The 22,413-nt window shown below is 39.6% G+C and overlaps 1 protein-coding gene across 2 annotated transcripts in view; it reads right to left on the bottom strand.

Moving 5' to 3' along the window:
* Window positions 1–22,413, bottom strand: part of LOC126272659 (ankyrin repeat domain-containing protein 13D) — a 106,294-nt gene that overhangs the window by 52,403 nt on the left and 31,478 nt on the right. Inside the window, exons 3-7 of one of the 2 annotated variants that reach the window (XM_049975674.1) lie at window positions 17,744–17,868; window positions 12,385–12,430; window positions 6,835–6,978; window positions 6,023–6,091; window positions 2,419–2,599 (exon numbers count right to left, since the gene is read on the bottom strand). In XM_049975674.1, the coding sequence (XP_049831631.1) occupies window positions 2,419–2,599; window positions 6,023–6,091; window positions 6,835–6,978; window positions 12,385–12,430; window positions 17,744–17,868 (565 nt within the window). The remainder of the gene's footprint in view (window positions 1–2,418; window positions 2,600–6,022; window positions 6,092–6,834; window positions 6,979–12,384; window positions 12,431–17,743; window positions 17,869–22,413) is intronic. The other variant, XM_049975681.1, reaches the window with a different exon arrangement.

The raw sequence follows: 22,413 nt of genomic DNA, 5'->3' as shown, positions 1-22,413 counted from the left end.
AGGGGTGGTCATCCCAACCTCCAGGCCGAGCCTCAGACCTTCTTCGTAATTATTTTATTCTATGAGACCGCATCTCGGTCTTGGAAGGAGTTCTCCTTCTGGCTACCGATGATACAGCTCCTCGCGTCGTCGTTCCTGCAAGTTTACGCAGGGAGGTCTTCACATTATTACATGCGGGGCACTGGGGTGTTTTTCGTACTAAAACCTTGGCTCGCAGACATGTGTACTGGCCCGGTATTGACAGAGAAATTGAGCACTTGGTGGCAGCCTGTTCTCAGTGTGTAAGCCAACAGGCATCTCCCAGGGCAGCGTTCACTTCATGGCCGCTGGCAACCCAAGCATGGGAATGTGTTCACATTGATTTTGCGGGCCTGTTTCTCAATGGCTTTTGGCTCATTGTCATTGATGCTTATTACTCGTTCCCATATGTGGTTCGCTGCTCCTCAACCACTTCAGAAGTAGCAATACAGGCACTAGCAAAAATCTTTTCTGTGGAAGGGCTGCCAATCACTCTGGTCTCGGACAATGGATCGCAGTTTATTTCACAGACCTTACTCCGGTATTTTTGTAGGCGCTTCGGTATTCGGCACGTTTGCTCTCCCCCTTTCCATCCACAATCGAATGGGGAAGCCGAGCACATGGTGCGCACATTTAAGACGCAGATGAAAAAGTATGTGCACGAATTTCCTGCAGAGGAGGCATTGACGTTTTTCCTGACGGCATACCGGACCACACCACTGGGAGAACGCAGCCCCGCAGAGCTCCTCCATGGGCGCCAACCTAGGACTCTGCTGCACCTCCTCCGGCCTGGTCCACGCCAGTCTTCGCAAAACGGAGTACCTGGCTTTCCACTGGGTATGTCGGTCTGGGCACGTGGGTTTGGTCGCAATCCACATTGGATACCGGCGCTGGTCCTGCGCCGAAATGTCCACCGGCTCTATACCTTGCAGGCAGGGGACCGGGTGGTATGTCGTCACTAAAATCAGCTACGTCCACGTTTGGGCACCCACCCTCCGACCTCTTGGACACCGGCTTCCCCATTGCCGGCACCTGTGTTGGTTTCTTTCTCAGAGGACGTTCCCACCTCTCCCTGCTGTGACTCTGCCGCACTGCAATGGTTCTCAGCCTTGGCGGCCTCCAGTAGCTCCAGCACCAGCATCGCCATCGTTCAAGATGACCCAACAAGAGCCGGCCCCCCTCGCAGGCCCGGTTTCTCAGGAGGCTGGTTCACCTGTGGTCGTTCCTTCCACATCGTACCCGCCACTGGGTCTGGCCCCTCCCGAGGTGTAACAGGATCCGGAGTTCGACAGCTTGTCACCCGTTCTGTCCCGGGCTCTGGTGGTGGGACGAAGGAGGCCTTTTCGTGTGGGTCACTTCCAGCCGTATTCGAAGGTTCTGGTTTGAGGGTTGGCAGATCCCCTCGACTCCGGCCTTCCAATGGATGTAGAGGTCATCGCTCCTGCCCGGCGCTCCACCTTCTGACGCAGTGGACTACAGTGGCTTCACCCTCTGAAGGAGGAGGAGTGCAGTAGCCACCAGAAAGATCGCGGGAGGCGCACATCGGCACGGCCGCAAGTAGAGTCCTCTCCACCAAAGGGCACGCGAGAATTCGGAAGCGACCTCTGCCAGCGTAACAACAACAACAACAACAACAACAACAACAACAACTCGGGCAGCACGGGCCGTGCCCAGTCAGTTAACATCGGGCATGCCTAGGACTCAGTCCCGGTCTACGCTAAGTGAAGTGCGACGTAAACGTGAACAGTGTTACTACAGTCTTCTCAGGTGAAAACTGAAAACCAGTTGTCTGGGCCCAAGTTTCCAGCCTCCTAATGGTCAGCTGTAGCTGCCTCGTCGTTGCCGTAAGGTCAGAGGAAGAGTGAAGATTGCAAAGTCATTCACAAACAAGCAGCATCTGACAGGGTTTCTGACTGCGGAAGAAATGCCATTGATAGTGATGGCAAACAATTGTACACTGAGGACACTGCCCTGGGGCACACCATTCTCCTGAACAAAGCAATCAAACATGGCATCGCCAATGTGATAACGAAAACTCCGGTCCTCAAGAAAGGATTGGATCAGAAGCAGGAGGTGTCCACGTAGTTCCCATTCTTGAAGTTGGCGAAGGATATTGTACCTCTAAGTAGTGTCATACGCTTTTTCAAGGTCAAAAAACACACAAACTAAATGGTTTCAGCATAAGAAGGACTCCTGTATCGCCATCTCCAGTGAATTAAACTGCACTGGGAGTGGCTCCGGTTACCTCGGGACTCGAGCAGCCAGATGAGGCGGCAGTTTGAAACATTTGATGTTCTTTTACTGGCATTTACTGCAATATCTATTCTATCCGTTGATCTTGTATTAACATTTACTGATAAGAAAAGTTATTATCTGATAGTGTGCATTACTATCACCTACCTTTCAAAACTAATTTTATCCGTGTCTATATAAGTTGTAACAATAGGTGTTGTAAGACGTGACGAAATTGCTTCTTCTGAAGGTTGTAGGAACTGAAGTTCTTCTGGAGATATCATACGCATCTGTTCAACATAGACTTGTTTTGTCTCATGATCCACTTCCATCATAACAGCAGAATCACCTGATAAAATATTCAAAGACAGAGCCTGTGATCACTTTGTTTGCACTAGTGCACAAGAAGCTATGAAGTTTGACATCTATTTTTCAGGAACCAGAGGAGGAGGAGGAGGAGGAGGATATGAAAAAGAGTGAAGGAGATGGAATGCAGAAGTGTGTGTGTGTGTGTGTGTGTGTGTGTGTGTGTGTGTGTGTGTGTGTGTATAATGTTGTAAATAAAGATAATGTAAACTCCAATACTGATATTTAAGTCCAACATGTAATAACTATTCTTCCACGATCAATAGTAATTTGTCTTTCTCCTCCTCTTGATGCCTAAAAAGGAATCAAGATTCTGAATACCTGGGAATAAATTAGATACTGAATTTATGAATGATTCAAGAAACACCTCGTATCATCATAGCAAAAAGGAAATTTGTACTCGAATCTGGAGGGGTTGAGGATAATCAAAGACCTACTTTATAAATACTGCATATTTTTGCATATCCTTTCTCGCAGCACAGCAAGTAATCACACTGTACACAGCATAGAAAAACCACTTAACATTTCATCAAGAAACTTACTGGGTTAGAGACAAATGATGGATTTATGTAATTAGCAGTAGCATACCTAAAGTATCTCTCAAAACAAATATATCATTGCAAAATTTTTTTCATCAGTTTCAACTTGACGATGGACTAAATCAATTGAACTTTATATCCTATTGTTTTGCATTTGCTTACTTGCGGATTAGAATCAAGGAGCACAAATATCAGTTTTGCGGCACTGTAAAGTCAGTGTAAACGCTCAGACATAAACTTGCTTCTACCACTATGAAATATGTGCAATCCAATATCACATGTATTTACCATACAGAAGCAGTATTGTAGCACCAAAAACTATGCTACTTTCAATATTCAGAACAAATCATCGAAGTAAATTTTACAAGGTATGCACACTCAACTCATTGTCTAGCAGCATAGAATTTCTTTGGTGCTGTACATAAGAAGCACCAAATTGCTGACCTAAGCAGTCAAACAGAAAAAGTCCATCTCAGAACTATTTGTCCATACACATAATTTTGCTTAGTAATTCCATGGTGCAATGATTTTTAAAATATCATTTATTACTGTACATGCCTTAATTTATGCCCATAACAAATGTCAAAATATATTATATTATCTAACAGTGAGTGGCAATATCTTCTCATGGCCACTGCTGAAGTTGATTTCAAAAAATTTGAAGCAGAAATATTAGTTCTAGGGTGTAAAAAGGACCTTATCAAAATGTGGAACATTATTTATAATTGTTTGGATAAAATATAAGGAAAAACATGAAAGAGAAAACTATTATTTTATTATGAGGGAGGGGAAAATCATTTGGACATATTCCCATTAACCAACATGTCAGAGCGTACACCTTCCTTCTTACAAAGGCTTAAGCCAAGTAAAAACCAAACCAACCATGTCTAGATATGTAGAATGAGATTTTAAGAGCAATTAAACCTTACAAAGGAATTTTTATAATAATGTTGGAGAGTTCAATCCCGTTCTCTCTAAAACTGTCTCAAATTACATTCATGCCAGTGGTTCACTGGGCACTGACTGATCCTTGCATATGAGCCTAAGAGTAAGATGGACTTTCTTCAATTTGGGGTATTAGTCTGCACACACACACACACACACACACACACACACACACACACACACACACACACACACACACACACAACTTTAATAATTTGATACAAGCAGTTATACAAGCAAAAATTGATTATTGTAGATATCAACAATTTCTGCACTGAATCATAGGAAAGCTAGTACAACAGAATGAAGAGAAGTTTATCATACATTTCAATGATGCAACATTCTGCAAATATATGAATACAACCACTCTTCATAAAAGGGGCAGCCCATAAATTACATTAATGCAACATTTTTACTCTATGCAACAGTGTAGTGTTAAATTGTGAACATTATACTAATATTAAAGCAAAAGGTAAATAAGGAAATTTCATGAAGGCTGAGATATTATCGGTCCTCCACTAAAGGAACTGAAAATACTACTACTTCCTAATGAATTCCACTACCTACACTTGTTTGTACTAGAGTTATATCTTTGAAAAATTCACTAATTCTATGCTTGAGAAGAAGACCACTCTGGAAACAACTGAACACACACACACACACACACACACACACACACACACACACACACACACCATGTACAGGACCTCAGGTCTCCTCATCAATAACTGGAAAAAGAGAAGGCTGAACTAAAAGCAGACTGAATTGACATTGCTCAGAGAGGCAAATTTATAGTTTTATAACGCTAATTTCAGCCAGTCATAATGTACATGTAGAATTAATGTCACTAGAACCAATGTGTTACTGCATCCCCTTCCTCTTTTTCAATCCCACAATAGATACAGTTCAGCAAACTGCATTTAGTATATGAAAACAGTTTACATATAAGTTTGAGAACAAATAAAATGTAAAGATAATACTTATGAAACCTTTGCTCCTGTAATTTCCAGTTTTTGAAGATACAAATGAAAATAAATTCATCAACACAGATTTAATATGCTGAAACTCTCAAAAATCATAAGCAATATCTATTTACATCATGTGTCAACATTTACTTTCTTTCATGGCTTTTAGTTCCTGAACATTTCATCAAATTATCTTTACTGTATAAAACAACTTAAACATCTGTGCAAACCTGCAGTTTCACACACTTCAAAAATGTATTTTGTCTTTTAGACTTAAAAACTACTTGAAACCCTGGGCAATGACCGAGTAAATGACCACCAAAGATTTTGTGTAAAAATTATCCTCAATAAGAAATGGAAGAAAAGCCATATCCAAAACAATGGTCAACTTGGACAGAATCTGAGAACCAATTAATTACCTGCAAAGAACACACAAAGTACAACACTTTTCAACAGTGATTACAGAAACCTAATACATGAACAGACCTAAACTTCTGATGTGTTAAACGTAATTTTTAAAAATTCTTCTTACAATTTGTTTCTTGTATGCAGAGACTGGTGATACTTCTGTCTGCATTAGAAACCATTTCACAGTTAAAAGAACAAACGAATATCACATGTACTTCATTGAAACATGCCCATCAAACCACCAAAGAAGCACAAATGAGAAATGCAAGGAAAATCAAGCAAACATTTACGTTTGATGAGGCTACTTTGGTAATACCTGTAATGAACCAAAACTTTGATCACATCTTGAAATTCCATACAATCTACAGGGATTAATACTTGAAATTAAACTTCCAGTGCCAGAGAACCAAACTGAATTAAATTTACTTTCTAAGACATTTCAACAACTTCTGCAGGAAAGTGCTTTACAGCTAGAGTGCTACAAAGAGTACAAGAAGCAACTCAATGCAAAAATAAAAGAAAAATGTATTTGGCCGAAATTCTCATCACCTGTTTCAGCTGTCTGCAGTTTGAAAATATAGCTTCTATCACAGCGGATCACTGTGGGAGTTGCTATGTCTGTTGAAATTAAGAAATAACACATACAGTAAGTCTATCCAGCATCCAAATACATGTCAACAATTTAGCTATTCATTTTATACTTCCCTTTTTTCAGCAACTGAAATAACTGATCAGGAAGTCCAAGTAGAAGAAAAACATGATGTGTGAAAAGTGTTATATTTCTATTCATTGCATTACCATAACAAGAATAAGTCACTACTTATTGGACATTTTCTCCCTGCTTTCCCTTTTACAGAACAAAACGAATGAGATCACATGTAAAATGGGATTAGTTTGCAGACGTGAAATCTTTTCAGTAAACTCCTATTTAGCTGGATTCTTGTCAATGATGGTAACATAACCAGAAGCTTGTGGAAATATCTACAAACTCTTTTACAGATAACAGAGCTGTAAGAAATAAAATTGTATGGAGACAGAGAGTGGAATAAAAATCCAACTCCTTGATAACCTGCTCATTTACAACACAGTACTTTTTTTCTTTTAACTTCAGTCAGTAATGATGTAGCAAGTATTAATGAAACATAAGAGCACTCAATGTGTAGCTGGTTCTAAACAAATTAAAAAAAGAAGTGACATTTAGTCTTCTAAGCAGAAAAACTAAGTTTTATTCAAACTAAAACATTATTATATAATGCAGTAAAATTAACAAGTTCAACAAAAAATTTATTACAGAATTACTACATTTAACAAAGCTACAAAATGCATACACTATTGTCACAAGTCAAAAGTGGACAACTTACTTTGCCCTTTAAATATATAGCTCCTATTTCCTCTCTGCCAGTTAGTCTGGTCAAATCCAAGAAGAGTAGTATCAATCCGTACATTTGAGCCTTGTTTATACACTTTATAGGTATCACTTGGACACATCCGAGATACCAGTGGTACTGCAAAAAAAGAAATGTTTTTATTCAAGCACTATTTGAAATGAACTAATTTTAAACAAAACCAATACTTGTGTTGATAGTCTGTGCTGAGTAATATAACTGGTGAACACAGTGCCACTTGTATCTCCATTAATATATACTTCACAAGTTGCTTCATAGGTCAGGGGGTGCACTACACAAAGGAAGCAGCTACTCAGTGAAGTAGAGTACTTGTGGAATACATGTAGGGGTTATTTAGGCAAGGTTTCAGTTTGTTATCCTTCACATACACACACAGAAATATCATAAAACGTTTTACTAACAAGGGGAGGGCATGGGGCAGATCTCACCAATTTGGTCCAAACTGTGGATAGAACCAGGCAGACAACCCTTCCAAAAGAGTATCTCACTTCATTGGGTCACAGGAAAAGAGAAAACGCTCTTGGAAGATATTCAAGTACAATGTAAGTGATTTTAAGCAACAATGTTTCTGTTAGTGCTGTGGTGCAACGGTCAAGAGCATCGAATGTCAATTAACAGGCTTGTGTTCAGTTGTGGTTGCCTGACTGGATCTCCTCAGCCCAGCATGCTACTTTCCTGGACGATGACCACATCCTGTCTGATGGCTCCATCATCACTATCCCCATGGAACATTTCCCGTGCCATATCCTCAAACACCCCGAATCCTCCTACCACCCCCAGGAAGCAGCTACAAAATGAGTGCACCCCCACCACAATAATAATAATAATAATAATAATAATAATAATAATCACCCAATACCACTCTGGACTGGAGCAACTGAACCACATTCTTCCCCAGGGCTTTGATTAGCTATCAAAATGCCCTGAAATTAGGGACAGCCTACCCAAGATCCTTCATACCCCTTCGGAAGTAGTGTTCCATCATCCAACCAACCTCCACAACACCCCAGCACATCTTTAAACCACTCCCACACCCAATCCCTTCCCACAGTAATCATATTCCTGTGGAACTACCGTTGGGAAGCTGACAAAGGTCACAGAGCAGTCTGGTCCGGGGAAAAAGCCTAGGTGGTACCGTACCCTCATTTGTCCACAAAGTTTTAGGAAAGTGGAACGAAAGAGAACATAGCAGCTGGCGGAAGTGGACTACTGGTGACTGTAGAGAGGAAGGGCGGCCTGCATAGCCTAAATCAAAGGAGGCATCGAAAAAAAGGGCATGGGTCGGATGAGCAGGCATGGAAGACAGACGACTAGTGTAACAACCCAGTAGGACAGCTTGCCAATTGAACAGCATAGGTTCAGCGTAAAGGCTGTTGATGGGGCTGGTCGAGATGCCAAAGAATAGACGGTCGTGAAGAAGAGTAAACTATGCTTCCATAGCAGGAGGAGGACCAGTCAGTCCACTCCCCAGGAGGTACCACTCGGAACACGGAGGGTGTTGAGGGGTTACAGACAGCAAGCCAAAGATATGAAATGTGGGAAGACCAGCAAAGTTTACTGTGATACACAAGGCCCAAGAACTTAGTGAGATCCGCAAATGGAAGGTCGACAGCATCTTGATATAGGGAAGGCAGAGGAAACTGTACAATGCCAAAAATTTACACAGGCGGTCTTACTGGGAGAAAAGCGGAAATCGGTTCTGATTCTCCATGAGTGGAGGTGATTGAGACTTTTTGAAGATGTCGTTCAAGAAGGCTGGTCCACTGAGAGCTGTAACAGATCGCAAAATGTTAGACAAAGAGAGAGCCCGAGATGCTGGGAAGGAGACAATCCATAATTGGATTTATGGTGATGGCAAACAGTACAACACTTAGCACGGAGCCCTGGAGCACCCCATTTTCTTGGGAGAAAGTATGGGAGAGAGTAGTGTTCACCCACACCTTAAATGTGTGCTCTGTCATAAATTCACGAATAAAAAGGGGTAGTCAACATCAAAAGCCCCAAGAGAACAGTGTGCGGAGGATGCCTGTCCCCCAACAGGTATCATATGCCCTCTCCAGGTCAAAAACTATTGCTACCATTTGGAGTTTTCTGAGAAAATTGTTATGATTTAAGTGCAGAGAGCAAAGATGGTCAACTGCAGAAGATGCTTTCGGAAACCGCATTGGACAATATGTGTCCACTGAGGAATCAGGTTTATGTCATTCGGAGGTGACTTCAATCTACCTAGTATAGACTGGGATGTCTATGGATTCGTTACAGGTGTACAGACAAGCCGGCGTGTGAATTACTTTTGAACACATTATCTGAAAACTGTCTTGAGCAGCTAAATCGACAGCAAACGCGTAATGGAAATATTTTAGATCTGGTAGCCATGAACAGACCAGACCTCATCGACGGTGTCAGTATTGAGACAGGGATTAGTGATCATGATGTCATTATGACTATGGTTGCGAAAGTTAAAAAGTCGGTCAAGAAGGCTAGGAGAGTATTCTTACTAGAAAGAACAGATAAGCAGTTGTTAGCATCCCTCTTAGTAAATGAATCAACTTCATTTACTTTCGGTACGATGGACGTGGAAGAATTATGGGCAAATTTTAAACACATTGTAAATCACGCATTGGACAAGTATGTGACGAAAAATTGGGTTACGGGTGGAAAAGACCCACCGTGGTTTAACAGCGCAATTCGGAGAATGCTCAGGAAGCAAAGGCAGTTGCACTCGCAGTAGAATGAGGACAGGCAAAAGTTAGTAGAGATTCGTGCTGCTGTAAAAAGAGCGATGCGCAAAGCATTCAACCACTACCACCGTCATACCTTAGCAAAAGATCTTGCTGAAAACCCAAGGAAATTCAGGTCTTACATAAAATCAGCAAGGGGGGCGAAGGCTTCCATCCAGTCACTCACTGATCAGTCTGGCCTGGCATCGGAAGACAGCAAAATGAAAGCTGAAATTTTAAATTTAGCATTTGAGAAATCTATCACAAGGGAGGATCGTACAAACATATCACCGTTTGAGTCTCGTACAGATTCCCGTATGGAGGACGTAGTGATAGACATCCCTGGGGTTATGAAGCAGCTGAATGGGTTGAAAATAAATAAATCGCCAGGTCCTGATGGGATTCCAATTCAGTTTTACAGAGAGTACTCTACTACATTGGCTCCTTACTTGGCTTGCATTTATCACGAATCTCTTGCCCAACGTAAAGTTCCAAGCGACTGGAAAAAAGCGCAGGTGACGCCTGTATATAAGAAGGGTAGAAGGACGGATCCTCCAAATTACAGACCAATATCCTTACCATTGGTTTGTTGCAGGATTCTCAAACATATTCTCAGTTCGAATATAATGAATTTCCTTGAGACAGAGAAGTTGCAGTCCATGCATCAGCATCGCTTTAGAAAGCATCGTTCCTGCGAAGCGCAACTTGCCCTTTTTTCACATGATATCTTGCAAACCATGGATTAAGCGTATCAGATGGATGCCATATTCCTTGACTTCCAGAAAGCATTTGACTCGGTGCCCCACTACAGACTCCTAACTAAGGTACGAGCATATGAGATTGGTACCCAAGTATGTGAGTGGCCCGAAGACTTCCTAAGTAATAGAACCCAGTACGTTGTCCTTGATGGTGAGTGTTCATCGGAGGTGAGGGTATCATCTGGAGTGCCCCAGGAAATGTGGTAAGTCCGCTGTTGTTTTCTATCTACATAAATGATCTTTTGGATAGGGTGGATAGCAATGTGTGGCTGTTTGCTGATGATGCTGTGGTGACGGGAAGGTGTCATCGCTGAGTGACTGTAGGAGGATACAAGATGACTTCGACAGGATTTGTGATTGGTGTAAAGAATGGCAGCTAACTCTAAATATAGATAAATGTAAATTAATGCAGATGATAGGAAAAAGAATCCCGTAATGTTTGAATACTCCATTAGTAGTGTAGCGCTTCACACAGTCACGTCGATTAATACTTGGGCGTAACATTGTAGAGCGATATGAAGTGGGACAAGCATGTAATGGCAGTTGTGGGGAAGGCAGATAGTTGTCTTCGGTTCATTGGTAGAATTTTGGGTAGATGTGGTTCATCTGTAAAGGAGACCTCTTATAAAACACTAACACGACCTATTCTTGAAGACTGATCGAGTGTTTGGGATCCCTATCAGGTCGGATAGAGGGAGGACATAGAAGCAATTCAGAGGCGGGCTGCCAGGTTTGCTACTGGTAGGTTCGATCATCACGCGAGAGTTATGGAAATGCATCAGGAACTTGGGTGGGAGTCTATAGAGGAAAGGAGGTGTTCTTTTCATGAATAGCTACTGAGCAAATTTAGAGAACCAGCATTGAGGCTGACTGCAGTACAATTTTACTGGCACCAACTTACATTTCGCGGAAAGACCAGAAAGGAGGTGCCCTCTGCCACGCACCGTATGGTGGATTGCGAAGTATGTATGTAGATGTATATCCTGATATATTTGTTAATATTCTATCAAAATATTTCAGGTGGTATGCTGGTTTCTACACAACTCAGCGCAATGTGTCTGATATCTTCATCACTCATTGTCCTTTCTCCTGAAACCAATCAGAACACTCTTCAAAATTAGACTTAAGTCAAATAAAGAATTTTGAGCTTTTAAAACCAGGGGCCTTTAATGTGAAAACTGTGATGACACTGTTCCATAACAGATGACTGCCACTGTAACCACAGTCTGCTGCGACTCTTATCCCCATCAGTCACACCTACTCTCCACCACTCACTTAAGCAGGAAATTATCATCAACAAAAAAAACTAACTTCAAACGGGCCAGTATTACTACAATTTTTTTTTTAACCAGCACAGAGATTCAATTTGTATCTCTTGTCTCTCTACGCAACTTCTGAGTATGTTCTGTAACACACAGGTCATCTTCTCTGAGGTTCAAATAATTTCTTAAAATAAAGATTCAATTTAGCCAACAGCAAGCAATTACTAACTAAACCACTTAAGGAGCATGCAAATACATATGATAAACACAAATTAAGTATAAGTTTGAAGGAAGAACAAAATAATTGGTTTTTGAGTGCAACAAAAATACTGGCTAAAATTTATAAGTACACCACTTACTGCAGAACAACTAAACCAACCCCACAAACAATGTCAAATGCATCATACGAAAAAGGTTTCATGGCCAGTATTTACATTCATAGTGATTTGTGTTTTATGGGCATTATGCCATGCATGAAGGCTAGTTTTACTGCCTAACATTTCATCCCCTAATGTTGCAGGCATCCTCAGAGGCTATACAGATATCTTCATAGCCACTGAGAATGGCTTGTGCATTAGGAGATGAAATGTTAAGCAATGTAATATACCTTACACCATGGCCTACTGCCCTTAAAATATAAACACCACATGTTGGATAGGATTTACTAACAGTGGTGAAGAACTAAAGACCAAGTCAAGTAGTCCAAGTGAAGGAACAATCTTTAAGAACATTGAAATAAAAGTGGAAAACAAGAGTTTTACTTACCCCAGCTAGTGAATTCCCATTTCATTTCAACGTAGAAGTCAGGTGCCTAGAAAAAAACAAAGAAAGTGTAATAAGTTCCATACAAATAACTAAATAATAAACTTTACTGAAAAACAGGAAAAATCATAGGATATCATTAAGACCAGAGCAATTTTTGTAATTCAGTTTTTGCATAAAAAAAAACATATTTCAAGGGGAAGTGTGATGTTGGGAAGACAGGGAAAAAGTAACAGTCTGAGGAAAGGGAAATGGAGAAGATAGTTTTGTTTATGAGATATCTCCTGCACATAGATATAGACAGGTTATAAAAGTAAAACTACAATATATCTGCTTTGGAGCAGGAAAATCTATAACAAGAACAAGTATTGACAAATTTACAGAATAGCTCCACACAAATAAAGATAATTGTACTTTTCAGCATGTGGGAGGACGTGTTCCATTTACAATAAGTAAATTACTCATGGATACACACATCCAAATTTGGCATAAACGATTCTGTGAATAATAGTGTTAAATTGGCAGTTTTCATGAAATATCACAAAATTTGTCATTTTTCCCACCTCTTGTAAAATTGCCATAAATCTGGAGGCAGCAGTTTACAAATATTGTTAACTAATAGCAGGTGCAGATCAAAGCCTGAGGGACAGGGTCATGATAACTCCCCCCCCTCCTCCTGCCTTCACCACAAAGATTTTACTGAACACATTTATATTATTGCATGTAACAATTTTGAAATTTTGTACTAACTTTGGGAGGATACTGTAAAATTAGAACCAAATGTCTCAACAGCAACAAGAAATTCTATAATATTACTAGTCACATTCAACACAGGATCTTTATCAGCTGCTTGCCTGAGGACTTTCCCAAATGTCTGGGCTACCAGCTGGACTCCCTGTAGAGAACTTTGTTAGAAAATGGCAACAGTTCACAAGATGACCATATCTGATGCCACAACACATCTTACATGTTTTGTAAGTCTTTGCAGCCAGCTAATGGTGAACCTTGTCAGTAGAGTTCTAAGGTAGAGTGAAGCCAGTGCACTACCCAGCAGGAGTTAATTGCAGGAGTAATTCTTACCCGGCAGGAGTTAATTCCAATTGTGTGCTGTGGAAAGTGGTTTAGATTTCTGTTGGTAATATCATTTACTGCCGAATCTTGATTTTATGAGTTGCATGGATTGTCATCGGGAACTTGCTACAAAAATGACAGATGATTTCCTGTTCTAATTATATTGTACAGAATGTCAGAAAAGGACTATGATCAGGACAAACACTTAGTTTGGTATAATTCTTTTTTTATATATCTACTTTTAAGTTCGTCATTGGAAGACATTTGTCTTTTGTCATCATTGTTGTCAATGCTGCAAACAAAATCAATATAAGGCACCATGACAGACATGCACTTCATGTGTATCATTTGCAAGTAATCTGCAAAATTCCCAAAATTATCAAAGTTGTAATAGCTTGTTGCTATTATTGTTCTTAATTCAACTGTATGGTACATGAGGCTCTAAAATTTTTGATTGAGTACTGTTGAGACGATGTATTTCTCTTAATTGTAAACAATGTATTAAGGACTGATGTAAAGAAATGGCTGTTATAATTAAAATTCTAGATGTCAGTAGCACATTTTAAATGGGAATGACAAAGTTTTTTTTTTTTTTGGGGGGGGGGGGGAGGGGGGGGAGAAGGGGACAGGGTAAGAGAGATTGTTACAAGCTGTAAATCCCTTCCCCCACTACCTTATCCTGGATCGGCCCCAACAGACAATTATTTAACATTGGAATTGAAACTTGACCTCTGTTCCCAAGACCAAGCTTTTTGGATAACCTTAAAATGACCACTACTTTCCCATGCAAAGAACTATGCCTTTGGCATAGCAAACAAAAATAACCTATGCCAACAATCTCCATTCTGTTAACAGTTTTATCTGGCGGAGTCACATATCCCGACACTTTTGCACAACTAGTTGTATCAAAAACACAGTTTGACAGCTTGGAGACATTTTCAATTTGGCGTATCAGATGGATTTCATATTTTTGAAGTATGCAAATACAAATATAAAACCATCCAATACAGCACTTTATGTTTGCAGATATTTAAATAAATGAGGTGTCTGCTTAGATTGCTCATCACACCTCAGGATACATGATGTCACGCAAACACACATATGATAGAGGGAATAACTTATATCATACTGTACGAATAGTATGACAGCTTCTAATGGAACCACGTTCATTGATTTCACCAACACATAACCAAATTATTACCTTTTAACCTAACCTAGAGCCAGAACTGATCAGGTTGGCACCACAAACTTCATTGCATGAAAGTAAAAAGATCTGAATAAACAAGTAAACAAAAATTCCCAATGTTCTGTAGTATCATATGCAACATGATAGTGTGACATATGGTGTGATTGGTTTATATATGCCAACTTTGATGTTCATTTACCTATTTGTGACACTAGGAGAAGCGTTTCACACCTTTCACATGTATAGTTGCATACTATGAACATAAGCAGTTAAACTGATGAATCACATTAAAGAATTCTCCAAAACACATCTTTTTGGTACAACTTACAGTGCAAAAGTAGCAACCTATGTGACATCGGCAAAGAAAACTTAACTCTATTACAAGTTTAAACAGCCTGGAGATGGAAGCATTAGTGTCGGAAAAGGAATTTTTGGTGGTGAGATTGGCCATCTCTCAAAGACACGAAGTGACAAATACTTCAGACTGTGGTGAAGGAAACAGTGAATCATACCAGGCTGGACCTTCAATCCAGAATGTCTGCTATTATGGTCACAGAGCCATGAAAGTCTTATGTTCACAGCCCTGGGTTCTTGTTTCGACAGTAGGAAGATGATCAGACTATCAGTGATGACATGTCAGTCTTATCTATACCTGACATGGAAGGTCTCTGCAGTGTGAGCATTGCCAATGTTTGCTGTCAATATATAACCCAAAATATGCTACTGTTGCACTGACAGTAGTTTGGTTTCCAAGTTCTGATACAGAATCCAAGTTGCTATTTTCAAAGTATAGCAAAGTGTTGATGGGTCAGTGGCATAATGTCTCTGACAATAACTCTGATGTTATACCAATGCATTCTTTAGAGAAACTTTAAGCAATGTTTAACTGCAGTGTTATTTTTTCTTTAAGAAATTAGATCCAATGGGTTCAATGTAAATGTCTCTCTTCTTTCCAATAATGGAAACAAAGGCTATGTGTGATACACAATGAATACAAGTAATTGAGCAATATTTTTGTCTTCAACATAATACTTTAAAAAACTTTTGAATAAGGTTCAATGTTTTGTGAAATTATTTGTACAAAAGCAAGAAATAAAACACATTAGAGAAATATTTTAAATACATCGGAATTATGCTCAAAATTATGTATCGTCCATTAGTCAGAAAAGTGAGTGAACAAGACCAATGATAACAACAGCACTTTTAAGAGAGACTTTTTTTTTTGTACCACACACATTCTCTTTTCTTGTTCTTGAAGGGTTCTCTACTGACACATTTTTGAGATAAAAAATTGTTGTAACATTTTTACATCTTCAAGCATAAATGATAAAAATATGTCAAGGCCACACAACACTAGACTGCGCAGTCTGCTTTATGCACCACACAAGTATCATCTAGTACTCTTTAAAATGCTAAATTTATAAATTAAATACTGGACTTTAATTTTTCAATCTGCACCTCATTTGCTGTAAATGATTTCGAGCATCATTCAAAGGAAAATCAAATGTTTCTTTGACGTAGTTTATTTCCTACTTTAGATAAATGATGTGGAAACATTTGGCATTCACAAACACGGCAAGACTTGGTTGGGAAAGTGTCAATGCCTGCAAAGAATTTTGTCATCACTCTTTCAGAGGATGCTCTTTCCCTTCAAAATATTGCTGTAACACCTTCTGTGTTTAGCAAGTGTCTTTGGCTATCAGCCATGCTTGCATATCTCTGGTGATGCTCGAGTGGCATAAGAAGATAACTGAAAACTATTAATGCTATTGCCAGCTTTCAACTGTCAAGTGCTAATGGCTGCAGGAAAAACAACAGTCATCTACAGAGCTGCAACAACAATGAGGCATTACCATAGAAACATTTATAAAATTCCTTTCCTACCACTCTTTTTTTTTACTGAAATGTCCTGAATTTCAGTTTGACAGTTAAATGTCACACAAATTTGGGCAGTACAGTTAAATATGTGTAAAGAGAATAAACAGCCTACGAAAGCTACATTTTGGCTTTCTTTAAAAGGATATCAACACTCAACGTCAACAGTTAAATTCAAAAATTACAAAATATGTGCAACTGTAATAACGGAGGTGGAAACAGGAAGAGTAGTTGTCGTTATTGACACATACAACGACTATAACTATAATGACAATGTAATACATTCAAGAAATACAGGAGTGAAAAAAATAAGACAGCAGAATTTGGATAATCTAGAAAAGACGGTACAGAAAAAAACTGGTCAAATGAAAAAGAGTGCAGTAGAAAAACAGAAAGAAGGATATTGTACAGACAGAATACTAATACATGCATGATAGGGGGAAATGTTACCACCTGAGAAATGAAATGAGCTTAGTTCATTTCATTTCTTAAATGTAATGGTGTAATTGTCATTGATTATAAGGACTGTCCTCTCAATAAGTTTCAGAGAGATGCTTATGAACATTCACTTTGCCAAGATTTTTGTGTTTCTGTTCAGAATATGTTTCTTAACCTGACAAATACCTTCTTGCAATGTAGAAAGAGGGACCAGATTAGTCTATCTTCTTTTTTACTTTGGAAATGTGGTTTGTTATGGTCTCAAGGAACAAGGGGATATGGAAATTAAATGGCTGGATCCTTCTAAGGTTGGTAAGACTAGATACCCTATGAGGGCATATGAGAGACAAAATAGAATTTTTGGAATCTGAAATCTCATAATATAAATTAATTTAGAAATTCTTCTCATGGCACAAGGAGGACAGTATTTTGTAAGCATGTCGTTATTTAAAATATATGTAACAACATTTAAGATCTGTGTAAACATTCAAAATATGTCATGGTCTGGGAAGTGAGAATGAAAAGGTACAATTTTTCTGAAGTGATCATTCTTATCGGAATGAAATGCAACAGGTGTAATATGACATGCAAATACTATAGACAGACTGTGAGAGCACGACATTTTCTACATTCTTGAGGACCCTTTCACTATTGACCCATGGAATTAAAAACCCACCATCTCTAACTTGTTAAGCATAATTTGCACATTTTCAAATTTCAGTTGCATTTCATTATTATAAGCCTTAAGCAGAAGTAGGAGCTTTATATTAAATAAATGTTAATCCAACATACCTCTTTCAGTTTCTGTAGCAGTTCAGGTATACCACCAACTCGACTTGAGTATCGTTGGAAGTCTCTCCTTTCTAGGACTAACTGTAGCATCTCTGGGTCACCAGTGGCCACTGCTTCTTGGACAACTGTAAAGATGGCACATTTTTTATACAGGCGACAACCTTGGGCATTTTGTTTCTCCTTACCATCCTTTAGACATACTGGATAAAATTATAAAGTCTACTGAAAATGTTCACTCAGGAATCAAGATTTCAGTATACGCAAAAAGTCATAAGAATCCTCCTCTTACAAGGTACTTGAAACCAGTAACACAAATGTCAAACATGGTGAGAATCAAATTTTTGATGAAACCACTGTGGAATGGCAATAATTAACTCTTATTGAACTGAGACTATGGCAAAATCAATCTGCAGATGGCAAATTAAAACATTGAGCTGGAGTCATGAGTAATTAATCATCATGTGATGTCCCAAAAGCAATAACAACTTACAAAAGTGGTTCCAAGCTATATTCCTAACCAAGAACGAAATTCCAGTGAACTGCATACAAACTGTACCTCCTATTATAATACGGCTACATAATTAAGAAGTTACGTCAAAGTAAAATTTCTCACTACCAGCCTAAGGACATCAGAGGCATTACTGATTGAGACTCATATGGTTGCCATCGTGAGAGAGCAGTGGTTCATTCAGGGAGTATACACAGACAAGGAAAAAAATTCCCGGATTTCCTGATTAAAAACACACTTTCTCCCAGGTGAAAACATACTTTTTCCCTGTTAACTGACGGTATATGTTCTCTGAGAACTGTTTAGCTTATGAGTCCTTTGAATGGTTATGGTTTTATACACGGGCGTAGAATTTCCCGGCACTTTAGAAAATGAAATACAGGGGAAAACAACATGTTTTCGAAATATCTTTGATGTACAGTAACTCGTAACTCAGTACCACCCGGGACTGGAGCAACTGAATTACATTCTCCGCCAGGGTTTCGATTACCTCTTGTCGTGACCTGAAATGAGAAATGTCCTGCCCACTATCCTTCCCACCCCTCCTACCGTGGTATTCCGCCGTCCACCGAATCTACAAAATATACTCGTCCATCCTTACACAACCCCCAATCCCTTACCTCATGGCTCAACCCCTGTAATAGACCTAGATACAAGACCTGACCCATACATCCTCCTGCTACCACCTACTCCAGTTAGGTCACTATCCCATCAAAGGCAGGGCTACCTGTGAAACCAGTCAAGTGATTTACAAGATAAGCTGCAACCTCTATGCTGCATTCTATGTAGGCATAACAACCAACAAGCTGTCTGTCCGCATGAACGGCCACCGACAAACTGTGGCCAAGAAACAAATGGACCATCCTGTTGCTGAACACACTGCCAAACATGATATCCCTCATCTTAGTGACTACTTCACAGCCTGTGCCATATGGATCCTTCCCACCAACACCAGATTTTCTGAATTGTGCAGGTGGGAACTTTCCCTGCAATACATCCTACGTTCTCGTAACCTTCGTTAGTCACTGTCCTCACCCATCCAACCCCCTCCCTGTTCCCATTCCAGCACTACACAGCCCTCATTTCACCACCACACCCAGTCTTTTAACTTATTTTATTTCTCTCCTTTGCACTAAGTACCCCCCCCCCCCCCCCCCTCCGCACCTTCTCTCCTGCCCTCCGTCTAAACTGCAACACTTCACTGTCCGCCGCTCCCACCATACTATCCCTCCCCCTCCCCGCCCTGCCCCAACCTCCTCCTTATCCCCACCCAGTCGCCACTCCCATCAGGCACTGGTGCTGGTGCTGCTGCTCGCAGTGGGGTCTCAGTGCCTATTGTGACTCAGCATCTCCGCTATATGCTGAGTAGCAACTTTCCTTCTATGGTATTGTTTCTGAAGAGTCTGATGCATGAAACATATGTTCTAGGAAATGTAAGACATGTTATTTGTGCCAAAGTGCAGTGCAATATTTACATAAGGTAGAGTAATTCAGCCAAAAATTTTACAATTTTACAGCGTAATGCAGAGGCCCCACAGGACATATTTTGTAATGGATGCCATCAAACTATATTCAGGACAGTCGAAATTAAAATGTCTTGTGGTGCCTCTCCTGCTTACAGTCGGCCGGTTTGACATCCTGCCCCTCTCTTTTATATATATAATTTGCACTCTTTATTCCCTGTCAGCTAACAACTTGCTGCTTTGTGTGACATAAAATTAAATATAGGATACATAAAACCAGTAAAGATATGAGACAAGCAAGACTACACATTTCTTCAATCCTTAGCTCCTAAATTTTTTTCTCTCTAATCTTGCTACAGCTTTACATGGCGTCATTTCCTTTCTGCGAAAGAATCTCTTACCTCATCAAAGTTCGTCCAACGTTTCGCTACATGAAAAATCGAAATGTTGTTGTCTAATACTGTAAAAAATGTTAAAATAAAAGGACCCAAGACTGGTGCGGTTTCTCGATCTGATTACGTCTATTTTGTCACTGTCTGCTAGGCCTTTCTAATACTGCAACAACTGTAACACACACCAAATAAACGAGACTGTTTTGACACAAATGGTCATTTTTATAACGACAGAATATAATTCATAAAGTACCAATATCAAATGCCTATTAGGCCTACTACAAGCAAAACACTTTACATTAGGAAATAGTTTCACACTTCATTCACATGCTCCAGTTCCTCAATCACGAGATTGAAAAGAAGTAGTAGAAAATTTTTAAACAAACTTTGAATCACCATATTGTTCCATAATTTGTGTGATATCCCTGTTTCTTCTCCTTCCTCGTTCAAACAAACAGTCTCGTTATCACTAATTCTGTAACTATTCCTGCCAATGTCAAAGCTTATTCACCAGTTAACTTCACTAACTCTGCCAGAATCACTGGTTTAGTTATCCTGCGATTATTCTCTGGTTAGGCGTTGTTACATGTTCGTACAACACATTTTCCTTGTTATTTCCAGAATAGAACTTAAAGCAGCAGCTAGTACAAGTGGCCCTTACTAGTATAGCGATATGGCCAAGAATTTTCTGTCAAAATTTCATTTTCTTGGATACACCGAGAATGTAATGTGTAATCTTTCTTACCTGTTATTCATTTATTTCCATTCTGGTAGTCTGAATATATGGATTTCACTAGAAATTATAAAGATGCTCATCATTTGCAAACCCAGTCAACCACACAATCACACAGCGGTTGCCATTCATCTGTTTGGCCTTACTCCGCTCAGCTCGTATAGCCCCTTTTGTCTGTAAGAAGATTTGTTTCTACATATGACGAGAATTCCCTGACAGACATCATGTGCACTATGCACGCATTCACAAATCGACTTATGATTCATTCAGAAATCAACTTTGAATGTGTTCAAAAACTGCCAGGAATGCGATTCAAACTCATATGAATAATTAATTGATTAACGTTCATTGGATGCTAGGCACATTGTGAAACAAAGTTTTTTTCCCCCTAAAAAATATGAATTCTCTCCCCCCCACTCTGGGTCTGCTGTGCATGCATGAGTCTGGCAGCTTGGGCACTCTTCAGTAAAATTTTTCCCGGTAGCATCTAGCTGCGACTGCTTACACAGCCAACAGCCACATTTCAGTAGCTCTAGAAGCGGGAGACGGCACTATTCAACTGCACATGCGCATGATCCCGCTCGTAACTGCTAAAACGAATCTAATGTAAACAGTTGTGACATCACGCTCATCGGAGGCAGTTTGTTATTATGAAGCATTGCATAGTCTTCCTAAAGCCTTTGACACATTCTGCTGTTGGTAGATGATTGTATGAGCACTATGTTTTGTCGCTGTATATGGTGCATTTCCTTGGCAACCTAAGTTTTATTTTCATTGTTTCTCTCGTTCATGTTTTATTGCTGCATTATTATTCTGCAGTAGTGGGATACAGTAATATCCTTTGTTAGAGTATCGGTTCTTACCAGTCAAAGTTACAAAAATTTAAATGAAAACAAAAACAATGAAAAATACCCATAATTCTAAAAAATTCCTGGGTTTTTCTTGGTTTTCTCCTGGATGAGAACGTTCCTGGGTTTTATCTGGATCTCCCGGTTGCCCCAGGTCATATACACCCTGTTCATTCATTACGTCAGCTCTCCATCCTCAGCACAGAGGCTAACTGCAAACATCTTCTTGAGTGCTCACCTCCTTCCTCAAGAAACTTTGCACTAATAATCTTTTATACAAAAAAACCTATCGATCTTAACATCAAATAATGGGGTCTGTAATAGGGCTGTAGTAGCCATTGTTACTGAATACCATATTCTTCAGAGCTTAGTGTGTGATTTATAACAATAAGCACTATTGTATCCATGACTGTTTCCGTGAGAGATTTGTTGCATTAAATGTTCTCAGTGCACTTATCACACCAATCCAAGATATGACCTCTTAACAATGTCCACTATTGCCTTATAAGTAAAGCAACTAACTGCTGAACAAGTAACAGAATCATGTGGTTCAAATTCATGTAGTTCCCACTGCATCCAGAGATTAAGTCTGTTTCTATTATGATGTATAATACAAGGCATACTTCTACACAATCTCCCAATGTAAAATGTCCACTTCTACACAATGCTGTGTGTGTTCTCATAGCTCTATTGTTGTTGACACCTATTCTAATTTAAATAGCCTCT

This window comes from Schistocerca gregaria, chromosome 1 (genome assembly GCF_023897955.1).
Source record: "Schistocerca gregaria isolate iqSchGreg1 chromosome 1, iqSchGreg1.2, whole genome shotgun sequence".
Classification (NCBI taxonomy): domain Eukaryota; kingdom Metazoa; phylum Arthropoda; class Insecta; order Orthoptera; family Acrididae; genus Schistocerca; species Schistocerca gregaria.
This window is presented reverse-complemented; position numbering and strand designations above follow the sequence as displayed.